The sequence below is a fragment of the Rhinichthys klamathensis genome, unplaced genomic scaffold (genome assembly GCF_029890125.1).
Source record: "Rhinichthys klamathensis goyatoka isolate OS25496 unplaced genomic scaffold, OSU_Roscu_1.1 h1tg000114l_1, whole genome shotgun sequence".
Taxonomy (NCBI): Eukaryota; Metazoa; Chordata; class Actinopteri; order Cypriniformes; family Leuciscidae; genus Rhinichthys; species Rhinichthys klamathensis.
The window spans coordinates 696,380-719,180 of NW_026606651.1; the positions used below are offsets into that span (position 1 = coordinate 696,380).

General features: G+C 37.0%; 1 protein-coding gene across 2 annotated transcripts in view; it reads right to left on the minus strand.

Moving 5' to 3' along the window:
- The window catches only part of hk2 (hexokinase 2), a 79,757-nt gene that overhangs the window by 43,597 nt on the left and 13,359 nt on the right, over positions 1-22,801 (minus strand). For both annotated transcript variants that reach the window (XR_008807437.1, XM_056254695.1), the window contains exons 2-7: positions 21,532-21,694; positions 18,576-18,724; positions 15,988-16,107; positions 15,788-15,883; positions 8,237-8,336; positions 669-852 (exon numbers count right to left, since the gene is read on the minus strand). Coding sequence is in view for 1 of the 2 variants with exons in the window: in XM_056254695.1 (XP_056110670.1) it covers positions 669-852; positions 8,237-8,336; positions 15,788-15,883; positions 15,988-16,107; positions 18,576-18,724; positions 21,532-21,694 (812 nt within the window). In the remaining variant the exon portion in view is untranslated. The remainder of the gene's footprint in view (positions 1-668; positions 853-8,236; positions 8,337-15,787; positions 15,884-15,987; positions 16,108-18,575; positions 18,725-21,531; positions 21,695-22,801) is intronic.

Consider the following 22,801-nt stretch of genomic DNA (forward strand, 5'->3'; position numbering starts at 1 on the left):
AAATAGTGGTCCACACACAAAAAGTTTGAAAACCCCTGGTCTAAACATTCCTCATGTCTCAGAGAGCAGTGAATGCGAGAGAACAATAAAAGTGACTTGCAAATCTAAAGAAATGGCGTACGTCACAATGAGAAATTAAAATTCTGCTGTTAAGCAGCTCTAAAAAGACGCATGTGCATATATAATAAGGCAATCGATTGCCATACTCCACCACTGAGGGCATGTAGAGAGCTCAGCCACAAGCACTCGTAGCATAATGGTATTTGATTAGTTCTGCATTTTCTGAGCTTTCAAAGTGCTGGTTCTTCACAGTGAATTGAAAGCGCACGTTGAGTCCCAGCAATTAGGGACAGGAACATTAGCTTTAAAACACCCAAGACCCACAACGTCAGAAATCAGGCTAACGTACAATGAATGATGTGACTCACTTTCTAGCTGTTGCAGTAAGAGCATACAGTATGGTCTACCCAACTACGTTCGCACTTGCCTTCTAAAAACAAATTCATACTCAAGAATGCGTACCACCTGTGACTTGGTGTCGCCATGGTGACAACCTTGTTAACGGTTTCCGTAATTGCCTAGTTGCCCTCTAGGGAAAAAAGGCCTCAATGGCTTTTGGTGTCAACAAAAGAACTGTCGGGAGTGGCAGGTGCAGGACTGTCACTCACAGCTGTTTGCCGGGGTTTAGGGAGCCAGCATCAATCTCTCGGTCAAATTCAGTGCGGAGGTCATCCAGGGAGCCATCGTCGCCGAAAGCACCCCACTCCATGTTCACACACATGCGACCCTCGTCACCGTCCACCAGCTCCAAGTGCCGCATCTCCTCCATGTAGCACGCGTTGGTGCCCGTCCCTGTAAAACACACGCAACTTGTTTACATTGAAGATTCCTGGAAATTTTACATGTTGCATGTGTTGCATGTTGCATGCAAACGTGTGCTGCATTTTAAAGGAGCACTAAGTAATTTTTCCCTCATAAAAATGTTTTACACAAATAAATAAATAAATAATAAAGTAAACTACTATGAAATGAAGACTCCAGTCATATTAGTAGCCTAAAAAAAGCAGTTCTGTCTTATTTTAAATGGACTTTTTAAACTGAAACTTCTAACAGGCAGTTTTAAAGTCATTTCTTGAAGAGAACTGACCCATGCTGACAAAAGGGGGGTTTCGTAACATTTTTATGTATAAATATCTCCACAAAGAGAAAATAATGATTAAGGCTCAATGCAGGATTGAAATTTCGGAGACTCCATGCAGAGCATAAACAGAAATTTACATGAACTATATACATTTCCATAACTTTTCCAGGTCTAAGATTTTCTATGACTGTGGAAACCCTGTTTCAAATACCTTCTTCTTTCCTGAGATTTCCCCAAATTTTTCTATCAATTTGCATCAATTTATACCAATTTTTATATTTTCTCTTTTTACAGTGGGTGAACATATCACCGATAATATTCTATATCGAAAAACAATCGGATTGCTTTGATATCGCTACTTTATCCAACTCTGTATCAAACATCCGCAACTAGCTGTAGCCCGCTAGCATCACTGGCGTGGTCTCGAACTATCACTTGTCTTGTTTACCCTCTTATCATTTAAGAAATTACTGTTTTTCTGTTATAATTGCGAATGTATCGGATGTGTGTCTAGCTTTGAATGCAGGTGAGAACACGTTCGAACTGCACACGGTGCAGTTGGAGCTGGAAGCCGTGGAGAAGCAGATCCGCGACCTACTAGAGAAGCAGGCCAAGCTACGGGCTACAAAGCTACAAATCGTCACTAGAGCTACAAAACGTCCCTAGACCCACTCATTGTTTTAATCATACACTAGATTTTAATTATCGCATGGAACCAATCCTACTCATATAGATATTCTACCACAAAGTGATGATGTCACTGATCACTACCTTATAACTTGCATACTACGTACTGCTGAAATTTGCCTTGTCGTGTCACGTTATGGGCAAGGAAGAACCATTCTCCCAAATACTATAGATAGATTCACAAATAACCTGCCTGATCTGTCTCGGCTGCTCACTGTTCCCAAACACACAACTGAATTAGAGGAAATGACTAGCAGTATGTCCACCATTTTCTCTAGTACATTAGAAACTGTTGCACCGATCAGATAAAAATAGTTAGAAAGAAAAGTAATGCACTATGGTACAACACACGCCATCAAGAGAGAAACTCGTAATCTAGAGTGTAAATGGAAACAAACTAATTTAGAGGTCTTTAGAATCGGGTGGAAAGACAGCACTTCCCATTATCAAAAGGCTCTAAAAGCACTAATAATAAATAATAGAAAATAACCAGAACAATCCAAAATTTTGATTTAGTACAGTGGCTAGCTTAACAAATAAACAGACATCACCTGACCAAATTATTCCATTACAGTTTAGTAGTAATGGTTTTATGAATTTCTTCCCTGAGAAAATCGAAAGCATCATAAATACAATTATAAATGTACAACCTTTGAAAGGTTTTTTTTATGATTTAGCCTCAATTATCACCCCTCAAGAACAATTGCAGTGCTTTACAACTATAAGACAGGAAGAACTAAATAAACGTATCATTGCATCTAAACAAACAACACATTTATTAGATCCAATATCCATTAAACTACTGAAAGAATTGTTATCTGTAGCAGCTTCTCAATATTATTAACTTGTATTTATCTCTAGGTCATGTCCCAAGACCGTTTAAGCTGGCAGTTACTAAGCCTCTCATTAAGACACATTTCAAATCTTCCATTTATGTCTAAAATACAAGAAAAAAAATTGGGTCCGCTTAATTGTTCTCTTTTTAACAAAAAATAAATAAATATATCTATGACAAATTTTAGTCTAGATTAAGGCCCCATCAGAGCACAGAAACTGTGCTCATTAAAATGAAAAAATGACTTACTTTTAGCTTCTGACCAAGGCTGTCTCTCATTACTAGTTTTACTTGATCTTAGTGCTGCGTTCGACACTATAGATCATAAAATACTCTTAGATCGACTACAAAATTACACTGGTATTCAGGGACAGGCATTAAGGTGGTTTAGATCGTACCTATCAGACCGTTACCATTTTGTCTTTTTAAACAGGGAAAAATCTAAGATAACGTCAGTAAATGGAGTGCCACAAGGATCGGTGTTAGGCCCTCTGCTATTCTAAATATATTTGCTGCCACTTGGTAATATTTTAAGAAAACATGGAATTAGTTTCCACTGTTATGCCAATGATACTCAGTTATACATTTCATCACGACCAGATAAAATATCGAAATTATCCAAGTTGACAGAGTGCGTTAAAGATGTAAAATATTGGATGACCTGTACTTTTCTTCTATTAAATTCAGATAAGACTGAGGTACTACTTATTGGACCAGAAACCTGTACACAGAATACAATTTGCATTTAGAAGGATGTACTGGGTGTTCTATTAGACAGCAAACATCATATTTTATATGTCACAAAAATAGCCTTCTTCCACCTCAGAAACATTGCTAAGCTATGGAACATGCTATCTGTTTCTGATGCAGAAAAGTTAGTTCATGCATTCATGACCTCGAGACTAGATTACTGTAATGCATTATAGGTGGTTGTCCTGCATCCTCAATAAACAAGTTACAATTCGTCAAAAATGTAGCTGCTAGAGTTCTTACTAGGTCAAGAAAGTATGATCATATAACACCAATTTTATCATCTCTACACTGGCTGCCTATATCCAGCCTCTTATGAAGACTTCAGATGACCCAACACCTGTGAAGAGAGAGCGCCAACTAAACTCCTGCGAAGACTTCAGATGAAGCAAGCTCGGAATCATGCACCAATGCTACATTTTACTATATATCCTATTCATTTGTTAACAAACATGTATTCATTACTTCAATGAGCTCATTGTTTCTGCCTTAAATGAATACATATACATACATATATACATTGTATATGAAATGTAGAAATGTACATATACATTGTATATTTACATTTCTGAAACACATAACTTGGACATAGTCACCTCTGATCTCTCTAAACTGTAATGTAGACATGCATTTTCTGTAAAGCTGCTTTGACACAACATGTATTGTGAAAGGCGCTATACGAAGGTGAATTGAATTTAATCAGCTCATATCCGGAACAGAGCAAGCGTGTTTCAAGTTTTTATGGACATAATTCATATACTCTCCTGCTCCAAACATGAACCAGCAACGTTTATGTGCACACATTACATGCATGTCTTCTTCAAATTAAAAAAATTTGTGCAAATAAGGACACTGATACAGCGGTACGTCTGATCATGAACGCGATGACAATTAATTACTCTGATACACAGAAGCCAATGATGTAGACCAAGAATTCAAAGAATTCTTGTGTCTTTATATTGATGGGTGTCATTTGTTGTGATTGAAACACATAACTTGGACATAGTCACCTCTGATAACAGATCTCTCTAAACTGTAATGTAGACATGCATTTTCTGTAAAGCTGCTTTGACACAACATGTATTGTGAAAGGCGCTATACGAAGGTGAATTGAATTTAATCAGTTCATATCCGGAACAGAGCAAGCGTGTTTCAAGTTTTTATGACATAATTCATATACTCTCCTGCTCCAAACATGAACCAGCAACGTTTATGTGCACACATTTCATGCATGTCTTCTTCAAATTAAATATATTTGTGCAAATAAGGACAATGATACAGCGGTACGTCTGATCATGAACGCGATGACACAATTAATTATTCTGATACACAGAAGACAATGATGTAGACCAAGAATTCAAAGAATTCTTGTGTCTTTATATTGATGTGTGTCATTTGTTGTGATTGTAGTGCTCGTAAACGTAATGAAAATTTTATTATAGACCTTCTACCTAATTTTTTATATAGACCATAGCTCTGTGTAGATTGTTCAAAAAGTATAAAATGAACTTATTATTTTAGTTATAAGGTACAATGTACATAATTCTATTGGGAACCATTCATGCAGAAAGTTTTATAAGGGGCACATATTGGTGATGCACATGAAAACTATAAAAAAAAAAAAAAACAACTGGTGTGCGATGTGCTAACAGCACCATGTTTAGAAGCACATTTGCCATTGACGGGATCGGGTGTGCTTTCTCTCGCTCTTCTAACGAGCGTATAATGGGAGAGATGTGTATCCCAAATAATTCACTGTGCTCAGTCTATTTCTGCAGCGAATAAAGCATCCTGAGACCTCTTCCATCGACATTATCTTTCTTGATGAGAACAACAAACACAACCAGAGTAAAACTGTTACATCTGCTATGCTGATTTGTTGGTACTGTATTTCTAAGAATAAATGAGTCTTCACTTGTCCCCTAAAACTGTCCACATTCTCAGCAAACCTAATACTGGTTGGCAAAGCATTCCATAATCTGGGTGCCATAGCGGCAAAGGCTCTATCCCCACAGAGTTTAGAGTTTGTAGTCATGGGGTTGTATTATTAAAATACATTATTTTGCCCCAGCAAACTGTTGTTTTGTTGTTTGTTTTGCACATATATTAATATTCGTCTATAAAATGAGCATGTTGTTGTTGGTCTGTGTTTTATTGGTTGTCTCCCCTCTTGCCACCCTTTACACTCCACTTTTACACACACCTATTTATTTATTTATTTATTTATTTATTTTTAAATCTGAGGTGTGAACTACCAAGGCTAAAACGGTAACCATTTCTTTCTGCAAATATTCTAAAATGAATGCAAATGCAAACAAAGTAAGTCACGCACATCTTCTACAATGCAATTCCTCTTTAAAATCCACTGAAGTCCATGTGTTTTCTAAGCACCATCTCAACAGATTCCTACAAATCGTTAAATAATAAAAACACACGTTCAAAGGTGCAGGCAAGGGAATTTACTTTTACAAGGGAATTTACGAATTTACATTAGATCTTCATGATGTTCAAATATATTATATCAATAGTACACTCAACAGTGCTAGTCTGGCTTTGTGGAAGATGACAAGGTAAGCCTTGGGTAAGCTTGTTTTATTAGCCCAGCTATCAGTAAGCTTACTGTAGTCTCTCGACACTGTCCTTGAATTCAAAATAAACCCGCTGCCTTCAAATATACAGGACGTTCCCCATTTGCATGATAGTAACAGCTCTTGTCATCTTATTAATTTGTATCCTAAACATTCTGAAGCTTGGAAAATGACCATGACAATTTTGGACTTCAAAACTAATGACTGGACAAACAGATAGTTACTCCCCCAACCAAAATGTTAAATCAGCAATCACATTTGTATATTTCTAACAGATGTGCAATTAAAATTAGTTTAAATAAATTACATTTTACTAAGTGAATAAAATATTTTTCAATGCATGTATGTTTATATTAAATCAGGTGAGGATATTTATATTGTTGGATTATATTTCTATTAATTCGCTAATATAAATATAATTTAACTATTATAATATGCTGTTGTTCCTCCGCATGCTGCCAAAACAGCGCAAACCCGCTGAGACATGGACTCTACTGGACCCCTGAAGGTGTCCTGTGGTATCTGGCAACAAATAGCGGTTTCCATCCACCTAATTTTATGCACATCTTCGAATATTCCATGAAAAAACTCTGGATGGAAATGGCTAAATGCGCATAAATTCTAAAAATATGCATAAAAACACTTGTGCGCTCAATTGAGGCAGATACATTTTTCATCCGATAAGAAGACATGCACATAAAATAATATGGAAAAAAATCCCTCGATTCGCAACAACAAACTTCAGTGACTTTGCCTCAACAATAGATGTAATTGGATAACTGGAGTGATTATAAAACCGATTTCATTGCACAGCGTCTCAAATGTTGGTTTGAACATACTGAAATGCCTTAGCCAAATTCTGTCATCAAAATGATTTTATTTAACTCTGGCATCTGAATGGAAGAAAACATGACAGCGTTAATTGTGTTTCCCTGTACTCTCTGAGACGCAAGTAATTTATGATTGTAGGAAAAAAAGAGACACAGAGGCCAATTTCCCAAGAAGAGACAATTCTGTTTTCTTGAGCACATGGGATGGAAGCTCTGCTTTATTCACAAATGCTTTATGATATTCCAATTTTAAATTCGCAACTTTGAATGAAAACATAACTAATGACTGGTACTGTGTTTTTATTAAGGCTGGACAGTAAGCTGGTACATATAATATTAAAGGTTTAAATTAACCACTGATTTGTCAACAATTGCATATAATGCAATTTTTATGATAATAATGTTATAATAACTTAGTAAGAGTAGTGCATATTTTTGTAGAGTTAATTTTCCTAACTTCTGAGTTTATGGTCATTGAATGGCTATTAGACAACAAAAATATTTGTCAACAATTTTTGTACCTGGTCTGCAACAATGTTTAGGTAGGTGGCACGTGTCAAATCTACGTCCACATGAATGGCCAGACCAAGGGTTTCCCAGCAGAATATTGCCCAGAGCATCACTCTCCCTCCAGCGACTTGTCATCCCTCCACAATGTATCGTGATGCTATCACTTCCCCAGGTAAACGGCGCATATGTACACGGCAGTCTACGTGATGTAAAAGAAAACGGGACTCATCGGACCAGGCGGCCTTCTTCCACTGCTCCAAGGTCCAGTGAAATTGAAAATTAACAGAAATAAAATCCCACTGAGCAGCCCTGAAAAAATCCCACTAAAACACCTTGCTCACTACCACCACTTCCACACTTTTCAGCTGTTCTCGCTCTTCGGCTGTATTTCCACATCACCAAGAATACATTTAGCCCACTGTAATTGTCATCTTATGTGAAAGACTGTTAAAATGATGTACAAATTAGCTAGTATAATAACTGAGGCTGTGCATGGCATACAAAGTTGGTGTGAAAGACTCAGGGAGCATCTGCTCTAGCCTCTATAATTACACATATTTGACACACTATTGGGGAAAATGAATCAAAATAATTAGTTCGTTAAGTGAAGTGTGAGGATTATAATTGTCAAGATGGCGCAAAAAATAATTTTGTTAGGCCATAATAATAGGCCTGAACAGGCTATAAAATGCCTGAAATGCGTGCTTTTGTATTCCCTCAACCAATAACCTAAACAAATGAAATGACAGAACAAAATGTCTGTGTCTGAATAAAGCACCTTTCATTCACACCAAGCAGATCATTTGCCTGACAATAATTGCTGACACCCTGGATGATATTTCCCACTAATATCAGCTAGAATATGAGTGCAAAAGTAAGACAGTCAGTGACTCACCGACAATGAGACCAATCTCACAGTGATGGTCGTCATAGCCACAGGTCATCATGGTGCCAACGGTATCATTGATCACAGCAACAATGTCAATGTCAAAGTCCTGAAGAGAGAACAAATAAAAATGTTGTTTGGTTGAAACAAGCTGAAAATTTTTAAAAGGTCAAATACAGCAATGAGTCACGTAAAGCTATATGTAACTGCGATTTTAATGGGTTAAAGGGTGAATTTAAAACGAAAATGGACTTGAAGGGTTGGCTGGTTTTCATGGCTCAGTTAACCCCTGCTGGTAGATTTTGTAACTACACCTTATGGAGGTAAAACAATTCTTAATAATAATAATGACATTTATAAATGTTGGTTAAAAAAAAACCTGTATCCAGAAATATGTGCTCAAGAGCAATATTTACATTGTTTGTTACGTCTGCAATAGGGGTGTAACGGTTCACATTACTCACGGTTAAAGGGTCACGGTTTCAGTACGTTTCGGTATTTGCTATGTTTAGGGGGAAAAAGGACTACTATCAAATAAGAATGAGGAAAACTAAGAAGAAATGATCAAACTACACGGATTATAAATACAATAGAACAAAGACACAAATAAAATAAAATTGCTTTACAGGTTTTTCAGGTAGTATTTAAAAAGTATGTCTAATTAATTGAATTTAACATTAATTTATAAAAAAAAAAAAAAAAAATCCCCCTCAAATTTTTATTTGAATTTTTTTTTTTTTTTTTTGACCTACCAACTTATGTGTTTTCTGTTTTAAGTTCCCTTTCAGTCGGTCACTCTCGGCGTTACGTCAGAGACCGACGAATGGGAATCTCGCTAGAGAGCCCAATCTACTTCGAGTGTAACTAAAACGAGCCAATGCACATTGGCATGCAATAATTGCATCAGCTGCGCTGCATCGCGGCACCCGCATATAATAAGCAGCAGGTGCACCACCCCTCCAGCGTGCACATGCAACGAGCACCCTTAAAACAAAGAGCAATAAACCAAATTCCCACCTGGAACTTCCACCCTTCTTATTGGCCGAGCCAACCCTGAGAGGTTGGACTTTTCTCAGGTTATAAATTGCACCCTCACCAGCTCTCTTGCGCTCTCTTGTCCTCTTAGCTCTTCGCTTGTCCTCTCTGGTCCTCTTAGCCTCTGGCTCTCTGACTCTCTTGGGCCTTCCTGAGAAATCCTAACGTGAAGATGAGGCTGAACTAGAAGTCTCTCAAGGACTCCCCAAGCTTGCGCCAGGCTGCGGCCTTGTCTTTCCATTCACCAAAGATCCTCTGACTACCACTGGTTCTCTCTCATCAAGACCACATCAGCAAAGATCAACTGGAGCCTCAACAAATTGCATCAGGACAGTTTAATTCAAATGGACGAGACATGCAAGTATCAAACTTAGTCTCATTAATTGATACATCAAGTATCCTTACCTCTTTTTAATAAGGGCGTGTTAGAACTAAACTGACGGTTTGCTCAGGCTGTTGATCTGCTGAACAATGCTATAACTTCTTGCTTTCCTGTATTCTGCTTCAGCTCTCTTTCCCTTGGTAAACTGTATGCATGTATGTTTGTGTATGTTGTTTAAACGTTTAGTCTAGTTAATAAAGTCTTTTCATATCACACGTAAAGTTGTCCGTTTCTCAAGCTCATATCTACATTTACATTTATTCATTTAGCTGACGCTTTTATCCAAAGCGACTTACAATTGCTAAATATGACAGAGGTCGCACGCCTCTGGAGCAACTAGGGGTTAAGTGTCTTGCTCAGGGACACATTGGTGTCTCACAGTGGATTCGAACCCGGGTCTCTCATATCTGGAGTCACTAATCATAGATCTTGACTACTTGCTCTTAGTAGTACTCAATAAGAAAGGCATTTCCCATGCCCCGGAAATGTACATTTCTATTAATTAATTAATAACCAATATTGAGTGTTCACGGGACGAACAGAGTAATTGGTTGTAATGTTAATGTAGCTACATCAAGTTAACCCGATTAACTGATCCAAAATATTCATAATCAATTATAACAAGTTATGATTGATTATTCATATTTCATAGAGCTAGTTCGCTACAAGCTTAAGTTTATTTTCTACCCCTCCTTTGTTGAGCATGAAAAGTTTGGAAAGCAGGAAGACAGTCAAGAGTGAATCATGCTGTTTGATGTGTTGTATTTAAGGACCACTGCTTTTGCCCTTTATTTTTAGTAGCAGCTCCATATTTTGAACTTGTTGACATGCTTGAAACTAATCTTCTCCAGCTTTCCTTTTTAACTTCATTTATTTCTTCTTGCTTGTGCTCTACTCGTCTTGAGTTTGATAAGAAGAAAAGTCTGAAGAAAAATGTTTCAGCTTTTTTCCTCTCTTTTATAACATCCTTCCATTTATCATCAAACCATGGAAGTCATCTAGATTTTTTGTTCGAAAATGGTCACTTCCACAAGGGTCGTGATGTACTTTCCATGATAGGTCTAAAAAATAGTTCAGGCTGACAGATTGTTAAGTAGATTGCGGAATATGTTCCATGTCCCGGATGTAAATAACTATTCGATCCATTATTTAAAAGACATAAGGTATGATTATCTATAAAATCTTCAATCATCTTTTCTTTTGTATTGCAATAATTTCTGCCAGAAAGTACACAGAAAGTTATGGCTATTAAAATTTCCCATGAGAATAAAGGAAAGATGGCCGTTGAGTAACAAGGTGATCTAGATCCATGTGTGTCAAATTTAAATCAGGAGGAATGTAAGTGGAACAGACTGTAATGGTTTTCTGCAGTGTCAATCGTACTGCTGTCACCTGTAGATTGCTGTTAATACTGATGTGACTATGACTATTAAAGGAAAAAGTACAATCTAATGAAAATTGTACCTCCTATAAACATACAACAAGAGGATTAATAACTGCAATTAAACGCTGCAACTCCGTAAAATTAGCCCTGACACCACGACAGCTCCATTGGATGATAACATTTCCCATTACCTAATAGGAAGAATAGGAACATTTGTCCTAATTCTGCCTTTAGGACATAGGCTTCTACTATGGTGTTCACTCTCTTTCATTTTGACATCTTCAATTTGTCTTGTCTTTGAAGTTTCATCTTTTGATTGTGAAGAGCTTGCCTTTCTGTTATTTTTATTTGCCTTTTGATTCTCAGTTGTTGAACTCTGATTGAGAAGTCAGATTTGAAAGAGTCTCACTCTGAATCCCTGTATTTTTCGTTTTTGAGATAAGATTACTGTAGTTAACAGTTTGGGGTTTATCTTTATGCATCCAGGTGATATCTGTCTGGCAATATATTGTTCTTACAGCTTTTTTGACAGCAAAGGCAAAAGTTTTATTCAAATTGAAAATAGGGGCAGCAGCCACCATTTTCTTTGCTTCGGGCGTAACTGATGCTCTTTGTACATCTAACCTTCTGTATTTCCTTTTCTTTGATCCATATGGGACATTGATGCAGATGTTTTGAATGATCACCTGTGCGATTACAACATTTAGATGGTTTTTCACAACTCTCCTTGTCGATCTTCCGCAGCACAGTTACAACAGATGTGTTTGTTGTTTGTTGTCAGCCATTAGACCCGTGTCCGTACTTTTGACAATTGAAACGCAGCAAAGGGTTGGGTACAAATAGGTCCACTGGAACACTTAGATACACAATTCGAATTCTTTCTAGCAGTATCGGCTTATTAAATGGGATGATGTACGTTTTAGTTTTAATGATTCGTTCTTCACTGGATGATCGTGAGAGTGCTCAGTCGGTGCTAATGCTTTAAACCTCAGTGATAATGTGCCATCGCCAAAACAAGATGATTGTGGACATTAATGTAGCAAATCTTGAACAATGGTTGGGCATAGATACAAAATGAATCTGTCATGACTGTATTAAAATGAACTTTGCTACTGTAGCTGTGTTGATCACTATTAACACATCCATGCAGGAAAAATCATGAATATTCTTTCACAGAATTTAGTCTTTTTAATAAACTTGTTAACATGAGATTGGCAATTTGTTAATTATTGTTATTACTGATATGATGTTGCTAAATGTTGCTACATGGATTGCTATATGGTTAGCCTTAACCAGTGACACGCTTTTTTTAAACTGACTGTTAAGCAGAAAAATCTGTTGGATAATGATGTTAAATATTCTGTATCTAAATATTTTCAATAAAGCTGAATATATTTTCCCTTTAGATATGGGTTTTGACTTGGTGTGTGTCAAATTTGGTGTTATTACCAGCGATTTTAAGGTATGATTGCAAAGTGATTTTCTTTTGGAACCTTCAGAAAACTTTAAAGGAGAAAAATGAACCTTTGGTCTAATAAAACATTGGTACCTAGTCAACCGTTCTCTGAGATTTGTTTTCATGATAATCGAATGTAAAGAGTTTTATCTCTAAAAACTGTTTAGCGTATAACACTAGTAATGGGGGTATCTATTAAGTAAAAAGAAATCGCTAGTTTATACCACTAACAAGACTCAAAATAGCCCCACACGACCACAGTGACATAATGAGGGTCCCTACATGCAAAACGAAGCATTGAGAACTTTGTAAGTGTACAGACCGTTTAATAAGAAGATATTTTATGAAGACAGTCCACTTTGTGTATACAGACAGGAGCCATCTTTGGAAAACAGTCTCGACTAGTCAAACCACGACCGCCATTCATACAGTTCAGAAGTTCACTGAACTTCATACAGTTCAGCTCACTTAGCACGTCGTTCGTGGTTTGATTAGTTGAGACTGTTTTCCAAAGATGGCTCCTGTCTGTATACACAAAGTGGACTGTCTTCATAAAATATCTTCTTATTAAACGGTCTGTACACTTACAAAGTTCTCACTGCTTCGTTTTGCATGTAGGGACCCTCATTATGTCACTGTGGTCGTGTGGGGCTATTTTGAGTCTTGTTAGTGGTATTAACTAGCGATTTCTTTTTACTTAATAGATGCCCCCATTACTAGCGTTATACGCTAAACAGTTTTTAGAGATAAAACTCTTTACATTCTATTATCATGAAAACAAATCTCAGAGAACGGTTGACTAGGTACCAATGTTTTTTTAGACCAAAGGTTAATTTTGCGCCGGAGTTCTCCTTTAATGGATTTTTCTCAAAACCGACTTTGCTAATGGAGCATAACATTATATGATCCATGCACTTGCACAATAACAAGCACTTGTTTTTTGCAAATTTGCTCATTCTGACTCATTTTGCCAGCATGGGTCACAAATACGTTTATTACTGAATGAATCACGAATCTCTTGAATGAATGATTCAATGACAAATACATTTTTTAACAGTCACTTGTCGCCATCTGGTGGTGTAAGATGTAATCGATACAATCGTTATTTGAAGTGACATAATACTTTCAAAAGGTGATTTACTCTATTTTGATCGCTACCATAGACATCAGTTAACATCCGAACTATAAAACTTATCCCAGCACTTTTGTGATAATTTCAATTATAGTAAAACAGAAAATAATACTGTGAGGTTGAAAAGACTGTTTGTGAAGCTGTTTTACATTTATTCATTTAGCAGACGCTTTTATCCAAAGCGACTTACAAATGAGAACAATAGAAGCAGTTAAACTAATAATAGGACAACAATATGCAAGTGCTATGACCCTTCCCAGTTTAATCTAACGCAGTACATGTACTTTATTTATTTTTTTATTTTTTCAGAAAGATAATAGATATAGGCCTACACTCACCTAAAGGATTATTAGGAACACCATACTAATACTGTGTTTGACCCCCTTTCGCCTTCAGAACTGCCTGAATTCTACGTGGCATTGATTCAACAAGGTGCTGAAAGCATTCTATAGAAACGTTGGCCCATATTGATAGGATAGCATCTTGCAGTTGATGGAGATTTGTGGGATGCACATCCAGGGCACGAAGCTCCCGTTCCACCACATCCCAAAGATGCTCTATTGGGTTGAGATCTGGTGACTGTGGGGGCCATTTTAGTACAGTGAACTTAATGTCATGTTCAAGAAACCAATTTGAAATGATTCGAGCTTTGTGGCATGGTGCATTATCCTGCTGGAAGTAGCCATCAGAGGATGGGTATATGGTGGCCATAAAGAGATGAACATGGTCAGAAACAATGCTCAGGTAGGCCGTGGCATTTAAACGATGCCCAATTGGCACCAAGGGGCCTAAAGTGTGCCAAGAAAACATCCCCCACACCATTACACCACCACCAGCCTGCACAGTGGTAACAAGGCATGATGGATCCATGTTCTCATTCTGTTTACGCCAAATTCTGACTCTACCATCTGAATGTCTCAACAGAAATCGAGACTCATCAGACCAGGCAACATTTTTCCAGTCTTCAACTGTCCAATTTTGGTGAGCTCTTGCAAATTGTAGCCTCTTTTTCCTATTTGTAGTGGAGATGAGTGGTACCCGGTGGGGTCTTCTGCTGTTGTAGCCCATCCGCCTCAAGGTTGTGCGTGTTGTGGCTTCACAAATGCTTTGCTGCATACCTCGGTTGTGCCGAGTGGTTATTTCAGTCAAAGTTGCTCTTCTATCAGCTTGAATCAGTCGGCCCATTCTCCTCTGACCTCTAGCATCAACAAGGCATTTTCGCCCACAGGACTGCCGCATACGGGATGTTTTTCCCTTTTCACACCATTCTTTGTAAACCCTAGAAATGGTTGTGCGTGAAAATCCCAGTAACTGAGCAGATTGTGAAATACACCGGTCCGTCTGGCACCAACAACCATGCCACGCTCAAAATTGCTTAAATCACCTTTCTTTCCCATTCTGACATTCAGTTTGGAGATCAGGAGATTGTCTTGACCAGGACCACACCCCTAAATGCATTGAAGCAACTGCCATGTGATTGGTTGATTAGATAATTGCATTAATGAGAAATTGAACAGGTGTTCCTATTAATCCTTTAGGTGAGTGTAGAATAGAGGATAAAGTGTTAGTATTAATGGATCAAGTGTTGCAGAAAAAGAAGCATCTTCAGATTATTCCACTAGCAGGGAACAGACCAGAAAAAGGTCCAAGAAAGAGATTTTGTGCCTCTTTGAGATGGCACCACAAGACGGCGTCACTTGCAGAGCGCAAGTTTCTGCATGGCACTTAAGTCTGAAGTAATGAGTTTAGGTAAATGGGAGCAGAGCCAGTGGTTGTTCTGTAGGCAAAAGTGACTTGAATTTGATGCAAGCGGCAACTGGCAACCAGTGCAGTTTTGTGTGGAGAGGAGTGACGTTTGCTCTTGTTTTCTACTTATATATGACAACTGCTCTCTCTCTGGGTCAGCGGCAGAGTCAAAGCAGATCTGAATGTTCCGGTGCGATTTAGTCAAAGGTTTAATAGACACAAGCTAATCGCTGTCATTTAGGAATGAGATTCCGTGGGTGTTTGAATCGAGATCGCAATCTTTTAACGATTATTCGTGCAGCTCGAACGCGCACGCATTGGCCACTGTGTAAGTAAGTGCATATGAAGTGAGCTATTTGGGACAGGGTCTATTAAACCAATGGCTTTAACATGTAAAAGCATGACACACTGATTCATACACTCACCCCTCTCTTCTTGATGGCTTTTCTCAAAAGGTCCACAACATCTCTCCCCTCCACTCCACTCGCCTTAAAACCTTTGGTCCATGACACCAGAAAACTCTGCACAGAAATAAGGGCAACCATGGAGACATGGCATTCTTGCTGAAGAGCTCCTTATTTTAAAGTATTCTTCCTCCTTTAATAAAATGTCTCTCTCATCTCACCTCATCTAGTTTAGTCTGCTGGCAAGGAAATGAAAAGGTAAAGCCTAGAGGCAGCTTCTTCTCTTTGATGCCCAATTTTTCAAGGAAACTGGCCAAGCATTCGGCTATGTGATCGAAGAGCTGGAAAAGAAAAGAAAAAAAGACAGATTTTTAAATTTACATTTTAAATGCACTGCTTAGCTAAGATTAAGAACCCATTACAGTCCTACTATAACTCGATGGTTAAGAGAAATATCTTCATGCATTGCAGTGGAAAAGATAACATATATTCTTAAGGGTAAAGAAGACCAATTTAAGAGGATTTGGAGTCCCTTTTTATTATTTATTGAGCATGGGGATATGAACAATATAATAGAGGAGGAACAAAATGCTTGATTAGGTATTATATCCGTTTGAAAATATATTTTAATTTGCACTAACCCTATTTTATTTTATTTTATTTCTCTTATCTGTGACTATTATTGATTGCAGTGTATTGTTTACTCTGACTTCCAAAGTACATACTTTATTATCCAATGTTGGTTTGTGCTATTGCACTTTTCATGTAATATGAGCCCGGGTGTTTTTTTTTTTTTTTTTTTTTTTACATTATATGTGATGTTACAGACATGTGATGTACATTGTTGTGTAAGTGTTTAAGAAAATGGAATAAAAACAGTATTACAAAAAAAAGAACCCATTACAGTCAAAAGTGACCCAATATGTTCAATAGCAAACAAATTATGTGGATCAAAAGTCTATGTAAAAGGAAAAAGTTAGTCTAAAGGTGTCATTATTTTCATCTCTTAAGTATGTCATTTTTGAAGGCTACCAAATCATAAGCACAGTATAATTGTTTTGAAATGAAAAGCTCGTTAGATTGAACTAAAGTGGAAACAAGCCTCAGAAAAGCTACCGAAATTCAAAAGTTCCGATGTGGAAATCCAATGGGGACAGACAATCAATATGTCGTGCAGTCTCCTCAGGTCATACATTCTATATTGAAATCACAACTCCATAATCCCATGGGGTGTGTGTGAGGAACCAGGTGCAACTCATCATTTTCTGACAGCTGGGTTCCAACTATATCTTCCACCCTCTGGTCATGCACTCTTATGAAGGACTCTTGTGGCCGAATTGCAATGATTGAAGTCCAAACAGTGAACACATCCACTGCCAAACTAACACGGAGAAGTAGGGATGAAGTATGTGAGGAAACATTGGTTTAGTTTTACACCAGACGTGATTCAGTTCCCAGCCACCTAAGAGACACTTATGTGCATTTTCGTTCTGCACAACAGTTACCTTATTTAGTTTTTAGCTATTATTTTTATTTGTATGGCAGTTTGTATGATCATCATGATGAAAAGTTAGTTCTGGTATCTCAAATTGCTTCTTTTTTTTTTCTTTTTTTTTGCTTAAGTGTGTAGAAGAAAGAATGTGCATTAAAATGATTTTCTTATGACACACATTCATTTGGCCTTTGCCTAAAGTGGTTATTTCAAGCAGAGAGACACTTCAAGTGAGAACAAAAGCTTTCAACACATATTGCAAGATAAATACAAAAAAGAATGTTTTAAAGATATATTATTTTTCCTGCTATGGAAGTCAATAGGCCCCATTAACTGTTTGGTTACCAACATTCTTCAGAATATCCTTTTTGTGTTCAGCTGAAGAAAGAAATTCAAGAAAGATTTTTTAATAATCTATCCCTTTAATAATGCATAATTAAAATAATTTTTCAAACAGGCCCCGAGATAAAAACAGATGCCTTGTGCGTTATGGTTAATTGGTTAAATGTTCATGTGCAGAGATAGAGTCTCATTTACTTTGTTCTTAGGTGTTAAACGTTCATGCAAAACGTTCAGGTGCATCCTCTAAATTAGACTGTCTGGCCTAGATATATGTGGTTGGCCAGATTGTTATTTACATACATTACATTAATGCATTTGGCAGAGGCCTTTATCCAAAGCGAATTACGTTGCATTCAAGGCACACATTTTACATTTTTATCAGTTCTTGCTTTCCCTGGGAATCGAACCCATGACCTCTGCTGTTTGAGCAACAGAAAAGTTTTGTAGAACCTTTACCAGACCACACATGTACATCATATAAATCATATTTGTTACTTTGGAATAGGGATACTTCACCCAAAAAATTTAATTCTGTTATCATTGACTGATTTTGAAATTTGACGGTTTGGGTTAACATTGACCTCCATTGTGTCTAGCCAAAAAAAAAAAAAAAACCTTGGACAACCATCAAAATATCTTTTTCTATGTCTCGCAGAAGAAAGTAAGTCAAACAGGTTTGGAACAAGATAAGGGTGAGGAAAATTACAGAATTTTCACATACTGTAGGACAGGTGATATACTGTATCCCTCTAAATATAATACACCTAATAATGAATCAAGATTTATGCATCATGATTTCTGCATAAGAACTTTCAGATTAGAACTTTCTGCATGAGAATTTTCAAAGACAGGTTTTTAAATATGTGCTGAGGCAAGAATGAGATCCTGAGTAAGAAACACTCCCAAAAAAAAACCAAAAAAAACGGAAGACCCGCATAAGAAAGAATAACACAGGCTTGCGCACACACTCCTCACCTCTGTCCCGGTTCCCCTCATGATGTTCTCTGGAATGGCATAGATCTGATTCTCCATCTCCACCTTCTGCTTCCCATTACTGGACACTCTGACAAGCAGAACCCGGAAATTGGTTCCTCCCAAGTCCAGGGCAAGGAAGTCGCCCGTTTCTACAAGCAAATTTAAAGTAAATTTAACTCAAGAGAATAGATTTCGAGAATAAAAGACAACTTTACAAGAACAAAGGGGTCATGGTTCAAGAATAATCACATTATAAGAATTTTACAACATTAATATTTTACAAATAGTCCATGTTTTCATCAGAAACATCAGAACAAACAGTATTTTGAAAATAAAATAAAAATTATGAGAATAAAAGGATTACGATTTTAAGGTGATGTTGTTACAGTCTATTTACACAAACAAGTACTGAGTAATATTAATTAACGACATGTTCTTACTATAGGGTTATGGTTAGGTTTAGTTGCTTGTAATTATGCATAATTTACTATTATTACTATAGTACTAAAGTACATGTAACCGTCACCTTAAAATAAAAAGTTACCAAAAAAATCTGTTTGTTATGAGAACAAAGCTGTTCTCAGACAATACTTGTTTATTAAACCTGCATTATGCCAGCATATTTCACCCTGTAGCCCAAGACTGGCTGCCCACTGAAGCTTAGCAGGGTTGAGCCTGGTCAGTACCTGTCCTGGATAAGAGATTTCCTGGGAAAACTAGGTTGCTGTTGGTAGAGGTGTTAGTGAGGCCAGCAGGGGGCGCTCCACTCACCCTGTTGTCTGTGTGGGTCCTAATGCCCCAGTACAGTGATGGGGACACTATACGGTCAAAAAAAGCAGTTTGATGGTAGTTGAGCAAACTTCCTGCTTTAATATGTAAAGCACTTTGAGTGCCAAGAAAAGTGCTTTGCAACGAATAATTAAAATTATTACTAGATTAAGCGTTATGATTTATTTCTCAACACTTTGACTTTATTTTTGTAAAGTTACATTGTTTAACGTGGTACTAAAATGCCGGCACACTAATTATTACCTCTTTATAACTGGATGGGCTACATTTCTGAGCGTTTTCTGTGTGTGTTGGAGCAATTCCAGATTTTTTAAAGCTCACAGTACTTTTTATTTCCAAGGATTTCACACGATATGGCCTCTATGCTTAACACACATAAAAGGTCTTTCAGAAAGAATTTGTTAAACTCTCAATGTAAGGACAGATGTCTGTCAGTACAGGTGTGACCTTCTGCCTCAACGTACAATGTCAGTATAACAACAGGCTTCATGCACCCAACCCTCACTTCAAATTGACATACGGAAAGCATAGCCTGTGCAAACTAAATGTTTTGCGAGAAGGAAGTTGCTTAAATCTACAACCATGCAACAAGAAATGTATCTCTTCAAGAGAAAGCAACCGCTGAGTCATGACATGAGAATAAAGTCCCTGAGTAAGCGGGGATGGCAAACATTCATTTGGACACAATCCCACCTTAGTCTCATTGATCAATATCGTTCCCTTGGCAACACTTCCTACTAGCACCCTTTTGTGGCTCATACCCACATGACTACTTTTCTGTGTGAAGGCACTTTTTCCAGGAACCCGAGAACAGTTATTCTTTTCACACTCCACTTGAGACATTGTCTCATCCCACGTGCAAAGTCAAACACTCTCAGATGCCAGTGACAGCGTTGGGTTGGTGTCAGTCACTGTGACAGAAACACACACTCAAACACATCAACAGTGATGGCTGATAATAACACAACTGGACAGAACAATATGTAGTCCACAGGATGCTTGCCACTAAAGACAACAATATACCTCCAGCCATGACTTGACCCGCATGGAACCTGACGCCAACACATTCCCACAGGGTACAAATGCTTTTCATTCCCAATATTCAATTCATTTTTTTCCCTCATTATAATTAGATTAAGAATTAGTAATAAAAATTGTTGACATGCAAATGCCTTAAAATGGATACTTAAGCCACACTTACAAAACATACATACATGCATACATACATTACATATCATCATGAATAACATTTTAAGCAAAACCTTTCACAAAAAGATGTTTGTTCAGTTTGAAATTATAACACAATCCAGTTTAGGAACTAGCCTACACTACTGTTCAAAAGTTCAGGGTCAATACGATTTTTTGAAAAGGATGCATTAAATTGATCAAAGACTGATCAAAAGATTTTATATTTAAAATAAATGCTGTTCTTTTGAACTTTCATCAAAGAAACATGAAAGCGGTTTCCACAAAACATATTAAGCAGTATATATTAAGTTTTCAACATTGATAATAATAAAAATGTTTCTTGAGCAGCAAATCAGCATATTAGAATGATTTCTGAAGGATCATGTGACACTGAAGACTGGAGTATTGACTGTTGAAAATTCAATAAATTTTTAAATATATTAAAACAGAAAACGGTTATTTTACATTGTAATAACATTTACAATATTACTATTTTACTAAAAAAAATGCAACCTTGGTGAGCATAAGAGACCTCTTTCAATACTTAAAAAATATCTTACCCACCACCCCAAGGTTTTGAGAGGTAGTGTCCACCTGTGGTTACTCTGCTAAGACACTAGGCCTATGTGAACTTGGGGAGAACAGACTTTATACATCTAAAAAATTACCTTGAGGTCAGTTGGGGAAAGGTCAAAAGAAAACTAAAGTCAGTTCCGAGAAAAGCTCTTTGTTTGTAGGTGTTGCTTGGTTTGATTTTTCTTACTTTTCAAATGCATTGAAATTCAATGGATTCAGCTAAATTGGGGCACTTTATTGGAAATTGGACTAAAAGTGGCCTATTTTACCTGAATTCATACTACTTTTGTAAATGCGTTAGTGTTCAGATACCTTTTGTGATTGTAAAAAGCTCAACTTTAATGTCTTAGGCTATTTTGATGATGCTTTTTTCCATCTGTATAGGTCAAAATCTCATCATCACCTGTGCCGTCAGGTGTGGAGCGGACGAAGGTGGGGAGCATCTTGACAGCTGCAGTTGGGTTAGTGTCTCTGCCCAGTCCTTTATCCATCTCCCTTCTGAACCGCTTGGAGACATCCATCAGGTTCTCATCAGACAGTCGCATGTGATACAGGTACTTATCCACCTGAGAAAACCAAATGAAGGGTGACTACATTTTCCTATTTTCTTTTTTATATAGGTCTAATTACATAAATACATTTACTTCTACTGAACAACACCGTTTTACTCATAATCATACCCTTTTTATTAGTAACGTTTTTGACAAATCTCACTAATACATATTCTCAAATGTACAACATGGCATGGGGTATGATCATAATGGCAAACTACTATACTACTCATAATAACTTTGCAACATGACATTAACTCTCCACCAATTTTCTGCAAACATGGAATAAGACTAACCAGGGATCTCACAAAATGGGTAAGCATTTTATTTGAAATGATTTCATAAAGCACTCACAAAAAGGCATGAAATATTTTAGGTATGCATACTCACAGAACTGGAAATCATTTTTAGGTATGAGCGTATTTTCCAGGCCTGGATATCGCAACTTTAAACTTTTTTTCACTGAATAACCAAATTACTAATATGTTTGCCAAATTGATATATGCAGTAGGCACATCCCTATTCTGGACATAGCTGTAGGCACAAAATGTGAAAGACATACTCGACTTTATTAAATCTGAGCTAAAATACAACAGCATAAAATAGTACATTCAGCCTTACTGATTACATTTGGAACACAGAGTAACTTTCTGTTAAAAATGTAATCAGTAAGGCTGAACGTGCTATTTTATGCTGTTGTATTTTAGCTTTTAGCTTTTGATTTTATAAAACCGAAAGTCTGTCTTTCACATTTTGTGCCTATGGTTCCGTTCAGAATGGAATTACATACTGCATTATATATATATATATATATATATATATATATATATATATATATATATATATATATATATATATATATATATATATATATATATATATATATATATATAAACACTGTATGACACTGCTAATCACAAAGACCTGCTTTTCTTTGAAGGCCAACAGTAACTTGAGACCATCTGTTTATTCTTATAGTCCTGATACCAGCTGAAGAATCTTTTACAAGAAAGGGAAGCTGGAATGTCCTGTACTAGATTTCACTCAAAGGTCAGATGTTGACTTCATTAGAGGAGCTCTCAAAAACCGTCATATTAGGATGAAGAAAGAGTCTCTTTAGGC